This window comes from Grus americana, chromosome 4 (genome assembly GCF_028858705.1).
Source record: "Grus americana isolate bGruAme1 chromosome 4, bGruAme1.mat, whole genome shotgun sequence".
NCBI lineage: Eukaryota > Metazoa > Chordata > Aves > Gruiformes > Gruidae > Grus > Grus americana.
This window is the reverse complement of record NC_072855.1, coordinates 543,989-563,350: the sequence shown is the minus strand read 5'-3', so window position 1 is coordinate 563,350 and position 19,362 is coordinate 543,989. Positions and strand designations below refer to the sequence as shown.

The 19,362-nt window shown below is 67.8% G+C and overlaps 1 protein-coding gene across 1 annotated transcript; it reads left to right on the top strand.

Annotated features, from left to right (window-relative positions):
• Window positions 1–3,374: 3,374 nt before the first annotated feature.
• HSPA12B (heat shock protein family A (Hsp70) member 12B) lies at window positions 3,375–19,360 on the top strand. The gene is made up of 13 exons (XM_054825118.1): window positions 3,375–3,878; window positions 6,732–6,793; window positions 9,825–9,925; window positions 11,045–11,169; window positions 11,597–11,783; window positions 12,243–12,347; window positions 12,525–12,641; window positions 13,142–13,313; window positions 15,012–15,098; window positions 15,667–15,771; window positions 17,038–17,296; window positions 17,497–17,600; window positions 17,724–19,360. The coding sequence occupies exons 2-13, from the start codon at window positions 6,751–6,753 to the stop codon at window positions 18,365–18,367; spliced, it is 2,049 nt and encodes a 682-aa protein (XP_054681093.1). The 5' UTR covers window positions 3,375–3,878; window positions 6,732–6,750; the 3' UTR covers window positions 18,368–19,360.
• Window positions 19,361–19,362: the final 2 nt, after the last annotated feature.

Sequence of the window (19,362 nt, the reverse complement as noted above, 5' to 3'; positions counted from 1 at the left end):
ACGGCCACGGCACGCTGGCTGGCGGCTGGCTGAGCCCCCCAGGGAAATCCCGGAGCCACCTGCACCCCCAGCCCTGCTCAGCACCCCCCACAGCCCCCCGGTGGGCGCGCAGGGTGTTTTGGGGGGGCAGCTGAAGCAGCTTTGTGGGGCTCAGTGGATGACAGCCAGGGTCTCTGCACCCCCCCGCCCAGCACAGCCCTCCTCGACACCTCCGGCACGAGGACCGTGGGGAAACTGAGGCACGGGCTGTTTGCTGCCAGCCCGGCCCAAGCCATGTGCAGAACAACCGCAGATGGCCCCTGCGCTCCGGTGCTTTCCAGCTCTCCGTGGTTTCCGTGGGAAGCTGGGGCGGGGGCCGCCAACCCCAAAAGCCCCCCCCGGGGCAGCGCTCTGCCACCACAGCACAGTGCAGGATGTGGTGAGATGGGGCACGGCGGGGGGGGGGGGGAACACGCTGGCCAGGGCGGCACCTCAGGGGGACCCAAAACAACCCAAGGGGGCTGCAGCTCTGCAAGCAACAGCGGGGAGGGGTGGGACGGCCAAACAACAGGAAAATTCGTAAATCGGTTGGTACCCACCCAGCCCGGCCGTCATCACCGCGCTCTCCGGCGAGCGCCAGCTGCTCTGCCCTGGGCCAGAGCCCTCCCCGCCGGCTGCAGGCACGGGCCGTGCTGTGAGAAGGAAGGGAGCTGGCCCTTCCCAGGCTGCGCGTGCTCCTCCCTGCTCCCCTGTGCCAGCGCGGGGACGGGGGGGCCGTGGGCGGCAGCACCCCCTTCCCCGTGGGATCCCTTGGCATCGAGGTCGTGCTGACCTTGACTCTGGTTCGTGGCACCTTCCTTCGCCCCCGTTCGCACCGGCCCCGCCGTCTGCCCCTCCATCCCGCTCCCCCAGCCCCACGCCGGGATGCCTGGCGATGGGAGACGATGATGGTGATGATGACGAATGATGATGAAGACCACCCTCCTCACCCTGCAGGTCCTGGCACTGGAAGGACCGGCTCTCTGCTTTGCTCACCCTGGGAGATGCTGCCTGCCTTCGGAGGAGCAAACTGGGTGAACTGGGCAGGAGGGGACAGGCTGCCCGCGCACCCGCAGAGCTCCCCGGGGAGGGGGCACGGCCCCAGGAGCAGCACGGGGTGCTGGCGCGGGGGTTTGTTCTCCCCCCGGCAGGGCACAGGCTTTGCGTCCCGGCCAGGGTCCGGTGCTCGCTTCCCAGCTCCGGTTCTCCGTTCTCCTCCCGGGCTTCCTGTCTCACCGAGGCATTTCCATGGGCCTTGCCTCAATTACCGGAAAGCGCTACCTCATCTCTTGATGAGGCGCCAGGGAAGAAAACACAGGCGTAGCCCCTCTCTTCCCCTCCTCCTCCCCTCCCTCCAGAAGCTTCCCCGGCCCCGGGGGGCAGCGATGCAGGGCAGGGCTCCGGGCGGGGGGGGGACTGAGACCTCCCTGCTCCTGCCACCCAGCCCGTCACCTCGACCCCCACCAGCCCCAGTACGGCCCCAGTACAGCGCTGGCACAGCCCCAGTACAGCCGGCACCTGCTGCCCTGCGTGCCCTGGAAAGCGGCTTTTTCCGTGCAGCCGGTGCGGGAAGCAGGATGTAACGTGCGTGTGCATGTATGTGCACGTGTGTGCGTGTGCATTACATGCCTGTGCGTGCATATCCGTGCGCACACGTGCTGCTCAGGAGCCCGTGGCCACCAGCCCTAACTGCGTACTTTGCCCAGCTCCTGCCTGACCTGCCTGCAGGAGCTGCCTGCTCAACGCCCTCCCAGCCCAGCACACATCCAGGCACCTCCTGGCCTCTCCCCAGTTCCCAAACTGGGACCAGTGACTCAGGCACTGCTATAACAAGAGGAGAAGGGGAGGGAGCAGGCGGCGAACAGGCAGGTAAACGTGCGTGCGCGTGGCAGGAGGGATGCACGGGTACAGCGAGTCGGGAGAGGGGTGGATGGCTGTGTGCATCGGTAGGCGTGCGGGGGGACGGACAGACTGCCAGCACACCACGGGCCCCCCGGCACACCAGCCCTTTTCCACGTCCATGAGGAAGGTGACGGTCAAGGGAAGCAAGCACGGAGCGTGGTCCTCGGGCTGCACTCGCCCTGTGGGGCTCATCACCGGGGTGTCTGGGCTGCCCTCCCACCCTCTTCGGTGTTTGATGAACCACCCGTGCATCCCCCACCAGCGTCAGCCCGTTCTCACAGCTGACCATCCGGCACGTCCTGCTCCAGGTCACCGCATCCCCGGCCGATGCCCGTTCCCAGCCGTGGGGTTCTCCGTGCCGGTCCCCTGACCGCATCCAGCTCGCAGGCAGCCCTGCCCGCAGTCCTGCCCGTCGGCTGGGCCCCCGCAGCTTCCTGTGCCCCGGGGACTGTCCCAGCAGCGAGACCAAGGTTTGCCCCAGTACGACTCCAGCAGCACGGAGCCTCCGCTCCCCAAGACACCTTAGAACCCACCAGATAATCCTTTGGGGATCTGACATGTACGGTGTTCATTCTGTATCCCTTCACTTTATACACCTTCACTTCATGCACCTTTGCAGGGTTTTCAGAAGACCACCCCTCCAGCCTGCAGCGATCTGCGGGGGCTTCTTGATCTCGAGGCATGATCTCAATGATCTCAATGCCCCCAGTGACCACAATCACCCCAGCGACCCCAATGACCACAATGATCCCAATGACCACAATGATCCCAATGATCCCAATGACCCCAATGACCCCAATGATCCCAATGATCCCAATGACCACAATGATCCCAATGATCCCCATGACCCCAATGACCCCAGTGACCCCAATGACCCCAATGATCCCAATGACCACAATGATCCCCATGACCCCAATGACCCCAATGATCCCAATGATCCCAATGATCCCAATGACCACAATGATCCCAATGACCCCGATGACCCCAATGATCCCAATGATCCCAATGACCCCAATGATCCCAATAATCCCAATGATCCCAATGACCCCGATGATCCCAATGCCCCCAATGATCCCCATGACCCCGATGACCCCAATGATCCCAATGATCCTCCCATGCTTTTGAGTCCGCCACTGATGGTTTCTCCTTGACACAGAGACCTTTGGGAGCCACAGGATGGAGCCCTCGCCCGCCCCCCACTCTTGGTCACCATTTTCCCAGCACAGTGCGAGCCAGGAGCCCCGTCTGGGGAGCAGCACGGCTCGGGGGGGCTGTGGGGCTGGGAGGAATGGGGTCTGGAGTCAGGAGGTGGCTGTATGTCTGGGCAGATGGACAGAGAGGCAGGACAGGGAGATGGGCAGAGAGCCAGCGGCAGCTAAAGATGGGCATAGAGACCCACGGGGCTGCGTCTGATGCGTCAGCCAGGACAAAGAGAGTGACAAAAACTGGGGGGAAATGTGCGTGGGGATGGAGAAAAGACAAATTAAGGGGGTGACAGCGCCAGCAGAGGTGGAGGATTGTTGGTGCCTCTCCCCGCTGCCCTCAGCATCCCCGTCCCTGGCTGTTTTGGGAGCCTCACCCCCCTCAGGGGTCCATCCCCCCTCAGCCGCCCACGGTTCCCTGGCTCCGGGAGGCTGCGGCGAGCCCGGGGCCGAGCAGGGCGTTTAGGTTTCATTCCCGGCGGCGCTGGCCCTGCCTCCTCCTCCCGCTCCCACATCTGCAGCTGGAATTGCAATTTGAGGCGCTGGCTGGGCTGGGCGCCGGCCGGGAGTGGGAGTGGGAGGAAGGCGCTCGGGGAAGCCAGAGGAAGCTGGAGAGCAGGGGGCTGCGCGGCGGGGCCGGCTGCGCGGCTGGGGGGCATCGCCGGTGGCGGCGGGAGCCAGCACCCGGCCGGCACAGCCAGAGCAAGAAGGTGGTGGCCGGATCGAGGGGTCCCCAGCCTGTCCCCCGCCACAGAGGTAAGCGGCCGTGGGGCTTGGTGGGAGCTGGGGAGCAGCAGAGGCACGGCCCGAGGTGGGGGGCTGCAGGCACCCGCCATCGCACGGCTCTCGCCTTGCCCGGGGCGAGGGTGTCACCACCCCGGCTGGCCATGAGCGAGCACACCGGTGCTGGGAGGGGGGGTGTCAGCCCCTCCTGAGCTTCCGTGGGCCCCGTCTCCTCCACCCCCCGTCTCGGGGGGATACTGCTGTGACCCCGCCAACCCCAGGGATAGTGCCGTGACGTGCCGGCACCGTGCAGGGGATGCAAGTGCTGTGGCAGCCCGTGCCGGGGCAAGCCGTGCCCGGGACGTCCCGCCGGCTCCCCTGGGCCAGCCACAGCCGGGCGATGGCCGCGGGAAGGGGAGGACTCCCACAAACCGCCACGGAAACCCGACAGCTTGGCCCGGAGGATTCGGGGGCTCCCCAGCCCCGCAGACGTGCTCGTTCCCGGCACAAGAGGCTCGTGGGGACGAACGCCTCCTCCCGCTCCCCGCACATCTGGAGCCCAGCCCCACAGCTGCCCCGAGCCCCCCCCCGGCTGGGACACCCCCAGTCGCAGGGACGCCATGCCCAGCAGAGCCGGTGTCCCCACGAGGCCGTGCCGAGATCCCGGTACCCTGCCTGGCCAGCTCGGCTGCCCTGAAGCCGTCCCCAACTTGTTTCCTTTCCCCGTTTCCGTGAGCCCCAGCAGAGGCGGAAATGGTGGAAAGTCCTCAAAAATGCTGCTCCTGCACAAGCTGCTAGAGCGAGCACCGGGAGCCGCCGCGACCCTCTCCCCGGCACCGCGGCAGGGCCCCCCAGAGCGGGGGGGCTTCAGCCCATGTCCCTGGGAGGGGCTGCGGGTGCAGGCAGCTTCATGTGCAGGCAGCTTCATGTGCAGGCAGCGCGATCGCTGCCCAGGGTCTTCACGGGGACGGCGCTGGAGGACACAAGGGCTCTGCACGGCTGCTGAGCTCGATGCAGGCATGTGCCCTGCTCACACACGTGTGCATGGGAAGAGGGGGGGATCCGCTTGTGTCCACCGGCTGGGATTGTGGGGGTGCTGGGCTTGCTGGGCACCCCACGGCCAGCGCTGCACGAGGAGAGGCATGGCCGGATGAAACCCCTCTGGGGGGCTGGAGGACACCGCGGCCCCTCCGTGTGCTGCCACCAGCTGCCAGGGTGGGCTGAGCCCCCTCATCTTCCTCACCGGGACCCCAGGCAGGGGTTTGGCAGCCTGGGCACAAAGGGGGCCGTCAGACAACCCCCTGGTGAGACCTGCTCGTAGTTCGGTGTGCTGAGATGGGGGATTTCAGCCACCCGGAGCCCGAGGGTCTGCACAGGCTCCGGATCGACTGCCCGGACCATCCCGCGGCCATGGACGGACGGGGAATGAAACCATGGAGGCACCAGCGCCCGGGGCCTCGCTGCTCCCACCTGCTCGGGCTGACGGCTCCGTGCGTCAGCGGGATGCGGGAAGCCTCCCCCGGGAGCTCGGACCCCGGGGACAGGGACGCGGAGGACGTCCCTGCACAGCCCGGTCAGGCTGGGCTCCGGGGTGGCAGACCCGGGGTGACCCTCACCTGGCCCCAGAGCAGCACGAGGGGTGTCTGACCTGCAGACGGACAAACGGACGCCACAAATGGAAGCTAAGCCCAGGGCAGAGTTTCTGCCGGAGGGCACGCACATTCCCGGCGTTGGAGGGACGATCCCCTGCGCACGTCCCTGCAGGGCACTCCCACAACCTGACGGAAAGCCCAGTTTTGGTGGAGAAGCCCCTCTGACAGCCTCAGCCCACCAGACCCCCCCGCGCCCTCCCCAGATCCCCCAGCACCACGTTCCGCGCTGCGGTTTGACCCGCAGCCTGCATCGGCCACAGCTCCTCCGCGGGGGTGGCGGGGGTGACCCCCCCGCGCCGGGGAAGGGCTCGCCACCTGCCATTTTTAGCACAAGGCTTTTTCTGGGGAGGCTGCAGAGAGCAAGGACCTGGCCGCCGGGCCGGCAGCGTGTGGGTGGGTTTGGCTTGGAGCAAAGCCTCTCCCCGATGAGCTAAGCCCTGTCCTGAGCCCGTGGCTCCGCGGGATGAAAGCGGCCGGCGCGGGGCAGGCAGCCTCAGGGGCGAGGGGATGCTCTCGCAGCAGGCAGAGAGCCAGGAGTCAGTCTGTTAGCCAGGGAAGCAGTTTTGGAGCTGGTCAACGGCGGGTCACAGCCCCAAGGATGGGCAGGGACGCCTTCGGCCATTCCCGCTCCCGCCAGCGTGGCCACCGTGCTGCGGGGAGCCTGGCCCCGCGCAGTGACTGCTCCGATTTAGGTAACAACTTGAAAGGATCGCCTGCCCTCAGTTTCTTTCTTTGATCAAGCCTGAAAATCTGCAGCGTGGACCCCACCTGGTGGAATGGTGTTTTGCGCACATCTGTCTCGCACATCTGTCTCACGCACATCTGTCTGACCCGCTTGACGAAAGGAACCCGGTTCCCCCGTCCGGCACAGGCTGTGCCAGCGGCTGTGCCAGCGCCCAGCCGGTGCCAATCGGGTCTGCACTGAACCGGGACAGCCCCCCGGCACAGGGGGCCGAGCCCCCACCCTCCTGCACCCTATTGCACCCTGAGCCCCGGGGTTTGGGGTGTCCCACCTGCAGCCCCTGCTCCTGCGGGGGTCCCAGGGGATGTGGGGTCCCAGCCAGCCCTGTCCCTGCCGGGGCCTGAGCCTGGGCTCACCCAGCAATGCTCGGGGGGGTAAGGGGCCCCGTGGACCCCCCAACGCGTGGCACGCTGTGCACCCCGCTGCCGAGGGGCGGCCAGCACCTCCAGGCACACGGACGCTCGTCCCATCGCTCTCCTCCTTCTCTTGCAGCCAGGAAGGCGAGGCCGCCATGGCGATGCTCCTGGAGCCCGGGGTGCAGAGCGTCCGGATGGGTAAGGGTGCTCCCCAGCGAGGGTGCCTGCTGGGGGGGGGTAGTTTGGGGGGGGTGTCCCCATCCCTGGCCCCCCACCAGCAGGGACAAGCTCTCTGCAAGCGTGACACCGTGGGCCCCTCTCCCTCCGCCTGCCCGCACACCCGGGCGTCCCCCCACTGGTGCCCCCCGTCCCGCAGCCCCCGCGCAGGAGCGGCCTCCGTCCCCTCCGCAGTCATCCTCCCGTCCGCGGCACGGAGGAGAGGAGCCCCCCACGCTGCTCCTGCGCCGGGGTAACCAGAACCAGCTGTGGCGAGGAAACCTGAGCCTGCGGACACAACCAGGGAGCAGCCCGAGCAAAGAGCCGATATTGCCAGAATTACCCCCTTGCGGGTCCCCCCGGCCTGGCCCGCAGCCCCCCGAGGTCACGCTGCCGGGTGCTGGCTCCGGCTCTGGACCCCAGGAGAGATGCTTCACGTGCAGAGCCTTGGGCTGGGTCTCCGGAGCCCCAGGCTCTAAGCCCGGCTTAGCTGCCAGCTCCCTGCCCAGCCTGGGCGATGCTCTCTGCCATGGCCGGGGGCCTCCCCCGCCGCGCGGCTCTGCCGGCACGCCGAGACACCCGGAGAGACGTTCCCGTTTGTCGGGGATCAAATATTCATGGCACAGACATGGGGTACAGCGAAAGGCACTTACGGAGCAGGCGTGAAGGCACCGGAGCCGTGTCGCGGCAGAGAGTGGCCGAGCTCCCGGGGGACGCGTGGCACAGCACCGTCCCTGACGCCGCAGCACCAAGCCCAGGCCGAGCGATGTGCCGGCGGCTCGGCCCTTGGCCGGCCAAGGAGATGAAGCAGGAGGGAGCAGCCAGGACCCCCACTGCTGGGATGGGGGGTGCCCGTGTGGCTGAGCCTCACGGCTGCGGCTGTCGGGGTGTCCCAGAGCACCCCCGCTGCAGGCTCTGGGGCTCCCGAGCTGCCAGAGGGATTTAGGGAGCTGCCCCGTGGGCGTCCTGGTGCAAACTGGTCGCAGTGGGAGCTGAGGTGGATTCGCCTGGACACAGACACCAGCTGCCAGAGGAGAGCTGGAGTTTTACGCTTCCCTGAGGAAAGACCGAGGGGCCTCCCCCGGCCCCAAACCTCTCCGGAGTCCGGCTGGGAGCGGGTGCCGCTTGGGCCTGCTCCCGCGGTCCGGAGCCCAGCAGGGTCCCGGCACGGAGCCACCCGGCCGGGGCAGCAAACCCAAAGCACGGGGCTCGGCAGAGCCCGTGGGGCAGATGGTCCCTCGGCCTCCCCGGTGTCGCCGCCCGGACCCCATGTCCCCTTCCCAGCACGGCCGTACCCCAACCAGAGCCAGCGCCGGCCAAGTCCCTTGGGAAGGGCGGCCCCGCTCCATCAGCTGCACCAGGCCCTTCCCCGCCGCCCCCCGCCAGCAGCTGGAGCCCCTCCACCGGCTCGTGCTTCTGCGGGGCGGATGATTAATCCCCTCTGCTAATTGGAGCCATGTGGCGAGAGGAGTGCAGGCAGCAGGCAGCCCCGCACCGCGGGCGTGCAGGACGGCCCCGGGGCTCACCCCGTCCCATCGCGGCTTCTGCGGCGGCCCCAGCCCGGGCTGACGCACCGGGGTTAACGGGGATCCCCGGGACAAGGCGTCTGCTGCTGGAGGAGCTGCTGGGGGTCACCCATGGGGACGCAGAGCTGGCTGGCGTCTCGAGGAGGAGGAGGAAGAGGAAGAGGTGCCGCAGAGCGAGGGCGGCCACGCAGCCCCTGCCGCACGGTGCCTGTCCCCACGCGTGTCCGTGGGTCACCGCAGTGAGCCACAGCGGGAGCCCCCTGAGCTCCCCGATGCCTCGGCGTTACCACGGGCTCACACAGGAGTTACTGGGTCCCCACCAAACCGGGTTGTTCCGCAGCGGGGCCGCGGGCCGAGGAGCCGGTTCTGCGTGGCATCACGCTGCAGACGCTTGCTCTGCCGCGGTAGCTCACCAGCGTCTCTTTCCCAAGTTTTCCCCCCGTTCCCACTGGACACAAGCATTGCAGCCGCTTGCCCGGAGCAGCCTCTGGCACCCTTTGCAGTCGTCCCTGCCGGGCGTTGCCGAGCTGAACTAGTGTGTATTTATATGACGATGGCTGTCTTGATTTAAAAATAGTCAGCTCTGGAGAACCACCGCCCCCCTCTCTGCTACAAACATGCCGTGGGTTTTTGGCCCTGACTCTTCTGGCGTCAGCCACAAGGAATTAGACCCGGCTGCTCCTTTGCTGGTTGAAGACCACCGCACTTCCACTTCCCTGGTCCCCTGCAGATGTGCCCGGCGGGACCCATCCCACCTCGGTTTGCTCATCTGCAGGAGAAGCATCTCCGTCTGCAGCCACCCGCAAGGGCCAACGGGGAGAAACTGGGCTCGCAGGTTCACCTGACCGACTGTAGATACTGGCTTCAGGGCAAGACGGCTCTTCCTCCACGTGCCAGTTCCTCTCCGGTGATGGAGAAGATGCCGAGCCCGTCTCCTCATCAAAACCTGCCCAGCCAGCGAGCCGAACCCCTCCCTGACACACCACCGCCAGCTCACCTGAGCCATCTTCTTGCTGAGCAAGACCTGCCGTCCCCAGCCCTGGAGGGAAAGGTCCCTCAGTCCTGTGGCTCTTCTCTGGCCACCGTCCCCGTCCTCTGCACGAGCGTGAGCCCCGTGCCCGGAGGGAGGGATCCCTGGGGGCTCACCAGCAGCTCACCAGTGCTAACACCAGGTGCAACTGGCTCCTGCACCTCCTTGTGAGGCCTCCAAGGGCTTCCTCGTCTGCTAATTTAATCAGCGCTGATGAGATCCTTCCTTACGCATGGCTGAAATAAGTGTGAGACCCCCCCCACAGCCCAGAATTGCCCTGTGTGGAGCCCCCCCAGAGCAGCCCCCGCAGCAGCTCCGACCCCTCGGCTGCCAAAGCCACATCCACGCCGGCTGGGTCTTCACCGGGATGGGCACGCGTTGTCCTCACCTTGGGGAAGGGGCTCCAGGAGGGGCCGGGGGCCGTTCCTGTCCCAGCCTCACCCTGCTGTGTCCCCAGGTGCCCACGGCGAGCGGTGCCCCACGCCGTCCCCCCCCGGCTCCCCGGGGACGCCCCACGACAGCTGCAGCATCGCCCCGCTGACGCCCTCCCAGTCGCCGGTAAGGCAGTTGTGGGGTCCCCTGGGGCTCCGTCTCCCTTCCCTCATCGTGCCCACCCCCCGGCGCCTGCCCTCCCGGGCCGGTTGCCATCCCCACCGCCCACCCCGGTACCGGCCGAAGGACGGGTCGGTCTCTCGCCGGGACCCAGATCCCCCCCCAGCTGTGGGATTTGCGGGACTGAGGGGGTTTCCAGCAGAGGAGGTTAGCACCAGAGGAGCCGGAGGAATCACCAGCGCAAGTTTTACTCTTTGCAGAGCTCCCGGCCTCAGCTTGCTCCTGCATCCCAGGGGCTGCCCGGCGTGCGGGCGGGGAGCGTGCCGGAGCCCATCCCTCCCCTGCGCTCGCTGTCCTTGCAGCTCCCTGAACATGCACATTTCTGAGACAACCACTTCACCCGTGCTAATCGCCGGCTTTTTTCACAGCAAGCTAATGTCTGCGCTTATCAAATCCGGCTACGTTAAAAGTTAATGAGGGCTTTTAGCTTTCCGTGTTTGCCCCGCGTGCGCCGGGAGGCTGCGGCAGGCGGGGGCGGCGGGGCGGTGGCACGGGGCTCCTTCGGCACCGCCGGTCCCTGCCGCGTCCGTCTGCTGCCCAGGGGGCCCGACGGCAGGACCGGAGAAGCATCAGCTCTGGGGGGGGTTCAGAAAGCCCCAAAGGACCCGGGCCAGGAAGGTTTTTGGTCGGGTGACCCATGGGAGCATCTGGGACGAGGTCCCTTGGACCGAGAGCGGGAGCAGGGAAGACTTTGGGGAATCTCAGCTAAAATTTGCCAGGGTTCAAGTGCGGAGGGCTCAGCACCAACACCCCCAGCCTGGGAAGAAAAAGCCCCCCCCCCTCCCAAGCCCCCAGGCAGCTCCGGTGGGCAGTGGCTGCCGGTGTCTGTCCCTCTCGGGGGCTGCCCACGGAGCCTGGCTCTGGGAACCGGCACGGCCCCCCCTCTTCTCAGGGACTTGGAGCTGTGTAAGAGGAGGAATTGCCCAGGCCCTATCCAGGAAAAATGAACCCCTCTGCAGGTTTTTTTTGGGGGGGGTTTAACCCTTTTCCCCGAAGCAGCCAGCCCTGTTCCGCTGCTCACCCCCAGGACCGAGCCCGTCCCTAACGGCCGCCCTTGCGTTTCAGAGGAGCGAGGCTCGCTCCCAGCAAACCTCCTCCTTCGCCGTGGTGGTGGCCATCGACTTCGGCACCACGTCCAGCGGCTACGCCTTCAGCTTCTCCAGCGACCCCGAGGCCATCCACATGATGAGGTGAGGAGCAGCCAGAGGCCTGAGAGCTGCTCCCAGAATTGTTAAAAGAGGGGGTTTTGCCCAAAGTGGCTGGAAGTCGCCCTGCTGTGACGCAGGGATGGAGCCGGGCTGGGCAGTGACCATCCGCCCCATCGCGGGTGAGGGATGCCGCCTGGCAGGGGTGGGTGGAAGGACCCTGTGAAATGGGTCTCGCCCTACACAGGAGGATGGGGTGAGGGCATCTCTTCGTTAGCGCTATAACGACCCGCGCGGGCGCGGAGGAGCCCTGCAGGGGTTGCGCAGGGAGCGAAGCCTTCCCAGGGACCATGGTCCCGTCTTTGTCCCCCTTTAAGGTGCTCGAGGTTGTGCCCAGATAAATAAATGAAGTGGGGCAGGACCCGTTCTCTGGTTTTGAGGCTCACGGGCTGCTGCCGGCTCCTGTTTGCAGGAAATGGGAAGGAGGGGACCCGGGGGTGGCCAACCAGAAGACCCCCACCAGCCTCCTGCTGACGCCGGAGGGCATCTTCCACAGCTTCGGCTACACCGCCAGGGACTACTACCACGACCTGGACCCCGAGGAGGCCCGCGACTGGCTCTACTTCGAGAAGTTTAAGATGAAGATTCACAGCACCAGCGTAAGTCTCTGCTCCCGTCCCGACCTCCCCAGGGGACCCGCAGGGACCCTTGGCCAGGCTGGCCGTCAGCTGAGCTGGCCCTGGGGATTTATCCCGCTTTGCAAAGAGGGGGGGGTCACTGGGGGAGCAGAAATCCAGGAGGGCTGGAGAGGGGCTACAAGCAAAACCTCTGATCACCACCATCCCGACCCGCTCCCCGTTTGCTTTACACACTTTGCACGTAGAGATGTTTTAGCCTTTTGCAGGGGGGTGAATTTTTGGTTCCCCCCCATCCGAGCTGCCCCAGGGCAGGTGGCTGTGGCTGCAGAGCGGCACTTTGAGTGCCTGTGCTCCAGCCGGTCCACTTGGCACGGGGGGACGAGCACCCTGCCCGAGGCTAGCCGATGGAGCCGGGATGGGGTGCCGGCCACGTCCCAGCACCCTGCGTGATCTGTTTGCTGGTACTGCTCTTCCTGGCAGGACCTCACCATGAAAACTGAACTAGAAGCTGTCAACGGGAAGAAAATGCAAGCGCTGGAGGTGTTTGCCCACGCGCTCCGCTTCTTCAAGCAGCACGCCGTGCAGGTAGGGCACCCTGGCACCCGAGCCGGGTCTCCCCGCACCACGGCGCAGCCCTCCTCTCCTTCCCCAAACGGAGTACAAGTCGTGCGTGTCCTCCTCTCCACGTGTTCCTTCCCCACCCTGCACCGAGAGCCCCGATGCTCCGGCCGGGGGGGTCACCTGCTGCTTCTTGCCGGGCAGGAGCTGAAGGACCAGTGCCCGTCCCTGCCCGAGCGCGATGCCATCCGCTGGGTGATCACCGTGCCCGCCATCTGGAAGCAGCCGGCCAAGCAGTTCATGCGGGAGGCTGCCTACAAGGTAAGGGGACCCCCGGGCCGGGGGGTGACCCCCGCAGGAGGCTGTGCTCTTTGGGGGGTACCTCCTTCCCCCCCTCCCCATGGGTGCTGCCCACATAATGACGGGTCTCTGGCGTATCCCGGTAGCCTGAGGAGCAAATCCCGGAGTCTGGCTGCACGGCACAGGCTGGCTTTGAATCCTGGCGTTGGTGGGTGGGAGGATTTTGGAGCTGGGCATGCAGCAAGGTGGGGATGGGGGACACGTGCTCCCCCAGGGATGGGGGGTGCCCCTTGGGTGCTTGGTGCTGGGTCCCTGGGCGGGCAGGAGCTAACCCACCCCTACAGCACGGGTGTAACGCATAGGATTGCTGCGCATCCTATAGAACCTATACAGGCTAACAGCGATGCGCAAAGGCCGGGGATGGGAAAGCCCTGCCGGAGCACAGCCGCGACGTCACGGCGTGCAGGGACGCCCTGGTGCACCGGCACCTTCTCTGCCCTGACGGCCCGTCCTCCCCACAGGCCGGTCTGGTGTCCCCAGAGAACCCGGAGCAGCTGCTGATCGCGCTGGAGCCCGAAGCCGCCTCCATTTATTGCAGGAAACTTCGCCTCCACCAGCTGATCGACCTGAGCTGCAAACCCCCGGCCAACGGGCTGGCGTCGGACCACTCCATCGACTCCAGCTTTCGGCAGGGTGAGCGGCCGCAGGGCACCTGGAGCTGCCGGATGGGTGCTGGTGGGGGGGTTCTGGCAGGGTGGGGGCTGGAATAGCAGGAGATGGAGCGGGCAGGGATCCGGCCGTGCAAGCCAGGTCCTGAAGGTCCATCGGCAGCTGGGAAGGGGTTTGAGGCAGCCCTGGGGCACAGCTCAGCCCGGGCAGCAGCAGTGGGGTCCGTGGGCTGAGCACCACCGATAGCCCTGGCGTGGGGTGCCGGGGTGCAGATTTGGAGTGCATCCATCCTGGGGCTCTCTCGTCCCCCTCCCAAGGTCTGGGCGCTGCCCAGGGAGCGGAGGGGCTCTGGGAGCAGCCCCTGCCCAGGGGGGTCCATTCCCACAGGGACAGGCACCCCAGCGGGTCCCCACCGGCCGTGGCAGGGAGCTGGTTTGAATTACGGTCCCGGCGTGTGCCTCTCCTTTGGCTTTAGGGACAGAGCAAAACCCCAGCTGGTGGTTTGCAATTAGTGCAGGGGCTTTTACTGGGGAGCCGCTGCTGCTTCCCGGGCTGGCTCTGCCTGCAGCCCTCCTGGCCCCTGCGAGCAGGGGTACACAGATAGCCCCCCAGGGCTCTCCATGCTCCCCTCCTGGGTCCGGCACAGGCACCTTGGCCCTTCCCGGCACAGCCCCTTGCCAAGGGGTTGACTCCCTCCCTGTCCTCCTCTGCTCCCAGCTCCCTTCCGCTTTCCCATCCCCTTCCCTATAATTTTCCCTTCTCTGGTACTTTAGCAAACGAGACCGATTCTGGCAAAAGCCATTTGGGTGTGTGCACCGGGGTGAGTCCTCGGCGGGCGCTCACGGCCGTAAAGCGGGCGCAGCAATCCCTCGCCCACCGTGTGAGGACAGGACAGGGCTGGTTGCACCGCGACAGGGACCCCCATGTAGCGATGGGGGAAACTGAGGCAGAGACGAGTGGGGCACCGTGCCAAGGGAGCGAATGGGAGGCCGTGGCTGTTCCCCTCCCGGGGAGCCCGCTCCCCCCTCCCCAAGCCCACAGGGCCGGGGCAGGCGGTGGCTGCTCTCCCAGCCCCGCTGAGCCCTACGTGCTCCGTGGCCACGGCCCCTTTCAGCCGCCCGGCCGGCCCTCGACCTCCGCCCGTCCCCGCAGCCCCGGCCGCCCCCGCCTGCCCTCTGCCCCAGCCCGGCCCCCCCGCTCCCCCACCGACCCCCCGGTCACTGCCTTACCGCAACCCCGGGCACAGGGGGAGGGGCCGCCCGCTGCTCTGGGGCCGGCCGAGACCCTGTGGGGGTGCTTCCCCCCCACCCCGCATGGGAGCCCACCCGGGACCGCGCACGGAGCTCCCTGCCCTTCCGGGCTGCTCCGATGTCCCCTGCCCCGGGACGGGGGGCGGGCAGAGGAAACCCCACCCGGGCTGGGGAGAACAAGGGAAGAGGCGGCATCGCCCAGGGACACCTCCGGGCCCCGGGCACTGCGGGCTGGATGCGGCCAGGAGGGTGCCGAGGGATCCCGTGGGGTGCTGAGAGAGCCCCGGCAGAGAGCTGCGGCCACGTCGGGTGTCCCGGCTGGAGGGGAGCGGGCAACCGGTGCCCCCCGTGCAGCCCCCCCCACCCCCCACCCACCCCCCCCCCGTGTTCCCCAGCCGCCGGGGGGTCCCGGGGCTGCTCCTGGCCCCGGTGCCCCCCAGCCCGACGCCGGCCCCTCCGCCCTGTCCCGCAGCCCGCGAGCAGCTCCGGCGGTCCCGGCACAGCCGGACCTTCCTGGTGGAGTCGGGAGTGGGGGAGCTCTGGTCGGAAATGCAGGCAGGTAGGAGGGGGGATGCCCCCCCCCAGCCCCCCCCGAGGGTTCACGGGGGGGACACGCGGGAGCCCCCGCCGGCGCTGCCCGGCCCCGGGGTCACCCTGGAGGGGGGGGTGCGGGCACTGGGTGTCCCCTCCGCGGCAGACACCCCCCCCACCCCCCCGCAGCCCGAGCGTGGCCCTGCCAGTGCCAGGGGAGGGTCCTGCGTGGGGAGGGGGGACACAGCGCTCGGGGCTGTCACTGGGTCGTGACACCCCCCCCCCCAGATGATGCCGGTGGGGGCAGGGTCTGGCCGCCCCCGTCCCGTCGTTCCCATCCGACGCTGCAATGTCCCCTCCTGCCCCCCCAAACCTTCTTCAGCTGTTTCTCGGGTGGGGAAAACCCCCAAACCCCCGTATTTTGGTTAAAGCCGAGTTGGGGTTTTGGGTTTGGTTGTTCCCCCCCCGGGGAAAGCGCAGCCCACGGGCGGGGCGTCCCTGGGGTCAGCCCCGGCGCGGTGCTGGGGGGCTGCGGTGACCCCGCAGCGGGCGGGGGGGACCCGGGACCCCGACTCGGCCGTTGTCCTCGCCCGCAGGTGACCGCTACATCGTGGCCGACTGCGGCGGCGGCACCGTGGACCTCACCGTGCACCAGATCGAGAAGCCGCAGGGGACGCTGAAGGAGCTGTACAAAGCCTCGGGTGGGCTGCAGCCCCCAGACCCAGCCTGTGACACCCCCACCCCGGGCCGGGGTCCCCTCCCTGTCCCCTTGCAGGGTCCTGCCCGGGCCTGTGGCACCACCTGGTGTCAGCAGGGAGCAGGGCGCGGGGGGGGGCAAGTGGGGAGGGGGTGCTAGGCTGGGGGGGACGGGGGTGCTGGGCTGGGGGGGGATGGGGGGTCAGGGGTGCTGGGCTGGGGGTGATGGAGGGTCAGGGGTGCCGGGCTGGGGGGGACGGGGGTGCTGGGCTTGGGGGAATGGGGGGACAGGGGTGCTGAGCTGGGGGGGACGGGGGTGCTGCGCTGGGGGGTGACAGAGGGTCGGGATGCTGGGCTGGGGGTGATGGGGAACAGGGGTGCTGGGCTGGGGCGTGATGGCGGGTCAGAGGTGCTGGGCTGGGGGGTGATGGAGGGTCAGGGGTGCTGGGCTGGGGGGTGACAAGGTAGGACAGGGGTGCTGGGTTGGGGGGGGGGGGTGCCAGTTGGACAAGGATGTGGGTGGGAGAGGCTGGGGGTGCAGGGTGGGACAAGGGTCCGGGGGTGGCTGCAGGTGGGGCAGAAGCTGAGGCCCAGGGCACCCTGGTTTGGGGACATGAAACCCCACCAGTGACCCCATGTGCTGTGGACCGCAGCCCCCAGTGCCACCCGGGCATGCGGGGGGGGCACAGGGTGGCCGGGCCGTGACGTGTCCTGGCCCGTGCCCATGGGCTTCCCACCCTGCTCCTGGGGGGCACGCGAAGCCCCCAGCCTCAGCCCGTGCTGGGGATGAGATTCTGGCACGTGGTGGTCGTGCACCCCGGGGGGAAATGGGGGCTCGTGCGTGAAACTATGAGCCCGGGGTTCCCCGCAGAGCTGGGGCACAGCCAGCCATGGAGGGGGGCACCGAGCCCCCCCAAGCATCACCCAGGGACCCCCAACAGGGTTCCCTTTGTCCAGGGCACCGCTGTCCCCGCAGCCACGCTGCCTGCCCTCTCCCTGCTCCTGGGGGACGTTTCCATGCCCCCCCAGTGCAGGACCTGTCCCTGTCCCCTGGTCCAGCCCTGGGCAGGGGGGTCCCCTCTGCATCCCCCCACCCTGCCCCCCCGCAGAAGGGCCACAGCAGGGCTGGGGGCCACAGTCTGGCACAGAAAGCACCCCAGGATTTGCTAGGTGATGCCGGGGGGGGTGTCTGGGGACACGGTGATGGGGGACACATGGGGATGTGCGTTCCGTGGGGACGCTGCCTGACCCAGCCCCTCCCCGGTCCCCAGGGGGTCCCTATGGGGCCGTGGGGGTGGACCTGGCCTTTGAGAAGCTGCTGTGCCACATTTTCGGGGAGGATTTCATCGCCACCTTCAAGGCCAAGCGCCCCGCAGCCTGGGTGGACCTGACCATCGCCTTCGAAGCCCGCAAGCGGGCAGCAGCCCCCTCCCGCGCCAGCCCCCTCAACATCTCCCTGCCCTTCTCCTTCATCGACTTCTACCGCAAGCACCGGGGCCAGAACGTGGAGACGGCTCTCAAGAAGAGCAAGTGAGACCCCAGCGGGGGGGTAACGGGGCCTGGGGACCCCTGGGGAGCACGTGGCCCCGAGGGACCTAAACTGGGGGGTGGGCGGGGAGAGGGTGAGGGCAGAGGGGTGCTCTTGGGTCTGCTGGGCTGGGGGATCCCCGGGGGGGGACCGGGGGGAGCCTTTGGTGAGGGGCAACCCCACACCCTCTCTCCCTCCCCAGCGTCAACTTTGTGAAGTGGTCGTCCCAGGGGATGCTGCGGATGTCCTCGGAGGCCATGAGCGAGCTCTTCCAGCCCACCATCAGCCAGATCATCAAACACATCGGTAGGTCCTGGAGGCGGGAGCAGCCCGGCTGCCCCCCTGCAAGGGGGGGGGTCCCCTCTCCCCAGGCCCTGGCCCTCTGCCGTGGCACCCCCTGGCCCTGCCCAACGCCCCCTCCCTCCCCAGATGACCTCCTGAAGAAGCCGGAGGTCCAAGGCATCAAGTTCCTCTTCCTGGTGGGGGGCTTCGCGGAGTCAGCCATGCTGCAGCGCGCCGTCCAGGCGGCCTTCGGCCCCACCTGCCGCGTCATCATCCCCCAAGACGTGGGGCTGACCATCCTCAAAGGGGCCGTGCTCTTCGGCCTCGACCCCACCATCGTCCGCGTCCGCCGCTCCCCCCTGACCTACGGCGTGGGGGTGCTCAACAAGTTCGTGGAGGGGAAGCACCCGCGGGAGAAGCTGCTGGTGAAGGAAGGCAAGAACTGGTGCACCGACATCTTCGAGAAGTTTGTCTCCGTCGATCAGTCCGTGGCGCTGGGGGAGGTGGTCCAGCGCAGCTACTGCCCGGCCCGGCCGGGCCAGCGCAAGACCATCATCAACATCTACTGCTGTGCCACCGACGACGTGGTCTACATCACCGACCCCGGCGTGCGCAAGTGCGGCACCATCAGCCTGGAGCTGGAGGCACTGGGCGATGCCGGCAGCCCGGCCCGTGGCCGCCGCGAGATCCGTGCCAGCATGCAGTTTGGGGACACGGAGATCAAGGTCACCGCCATGGACATCCGCACCTCCAAGACGGTCCGAGCCACCATCGATTTCCTCTCCAACTGAGCCCCCCCTCTCCGCAGGGCTGTGTGGGGAGGGATGGGGACGCCGGGACCCCCAGTGGCACCCACTGGGGGCTTCAGCCCCACGGGAGCCGGGCGGAGGGAACAAGCGGCTCACTGCCCCAGCCAGGCTGTGAAGCTGCCACCGGAACCCGCTGCAACCGTCCTGGTGGCCCCCCCTTCTCACGGGACACCCCAAAGCTGCTCCCCCCGTGCTGCCGGGCCGTGCTGCACCGGGACCCGCACCTCCCACAGAAATGGGTCGGGGCCCGGCTGCCAGAAGGGGTGACTGCACCCCCAGCCCTGCCAACGGATGGGACGGGACGGTGCCGCCCGGCCGAGCGGGACCGGGGGCTCAGGCTGCCCCCCAAACACGGGTAAGGGCCCTCGCCAGAGCCCACGGCACCCCCAGCTCCCGCGAATACCGATGCACACGCTTGCTGTAAACCCACATTTCTATTTTTTACATGGATTGCGCGGCGCCCTCGCAGCTGGCGTCCCTCGAGCGGCAGAGCTCGCCCTGCCCAGCACTGCCCGACGGGGACGGTGGCACAGGAGGAGGGGGACAGCAGCCCCCCGCCCCCCCCCCCCCCCGGACCCCTTGGAACTGGAGGTCGGGGCGCTTTGCAGCACCAAGCCCCTCGCCCCAAAGGGCCCGGCCGGGTTTATCTGTGTCCGCAGGGACGGGCTCGCACAGCCCCCCGCACCCCGGGGTGCGCAGATAGATGGATGTGACCCCCCCCACCCCGTGCCGGCCCTGGGAGACAGCGCAGCGCTGCAGGGAAGGGCTGGCCTCGCCCCCCGGGGTGGCCCTGGCCCCCCCAGGCAGTGCCGGGTCCCCCCACTCTCCTCTGTGGGTGCTCAGCAGGTTGCAGCCGCCAGCTCCAACGCTCCTGGGGGGTTTAACGGGGGCGAACTGAGCTCCAGGCCCTCCTGAGCTGAAGTTTATTATTTACCTCTATAGATTTTTTTGTCCTTAAAAAACCCCACACATACACA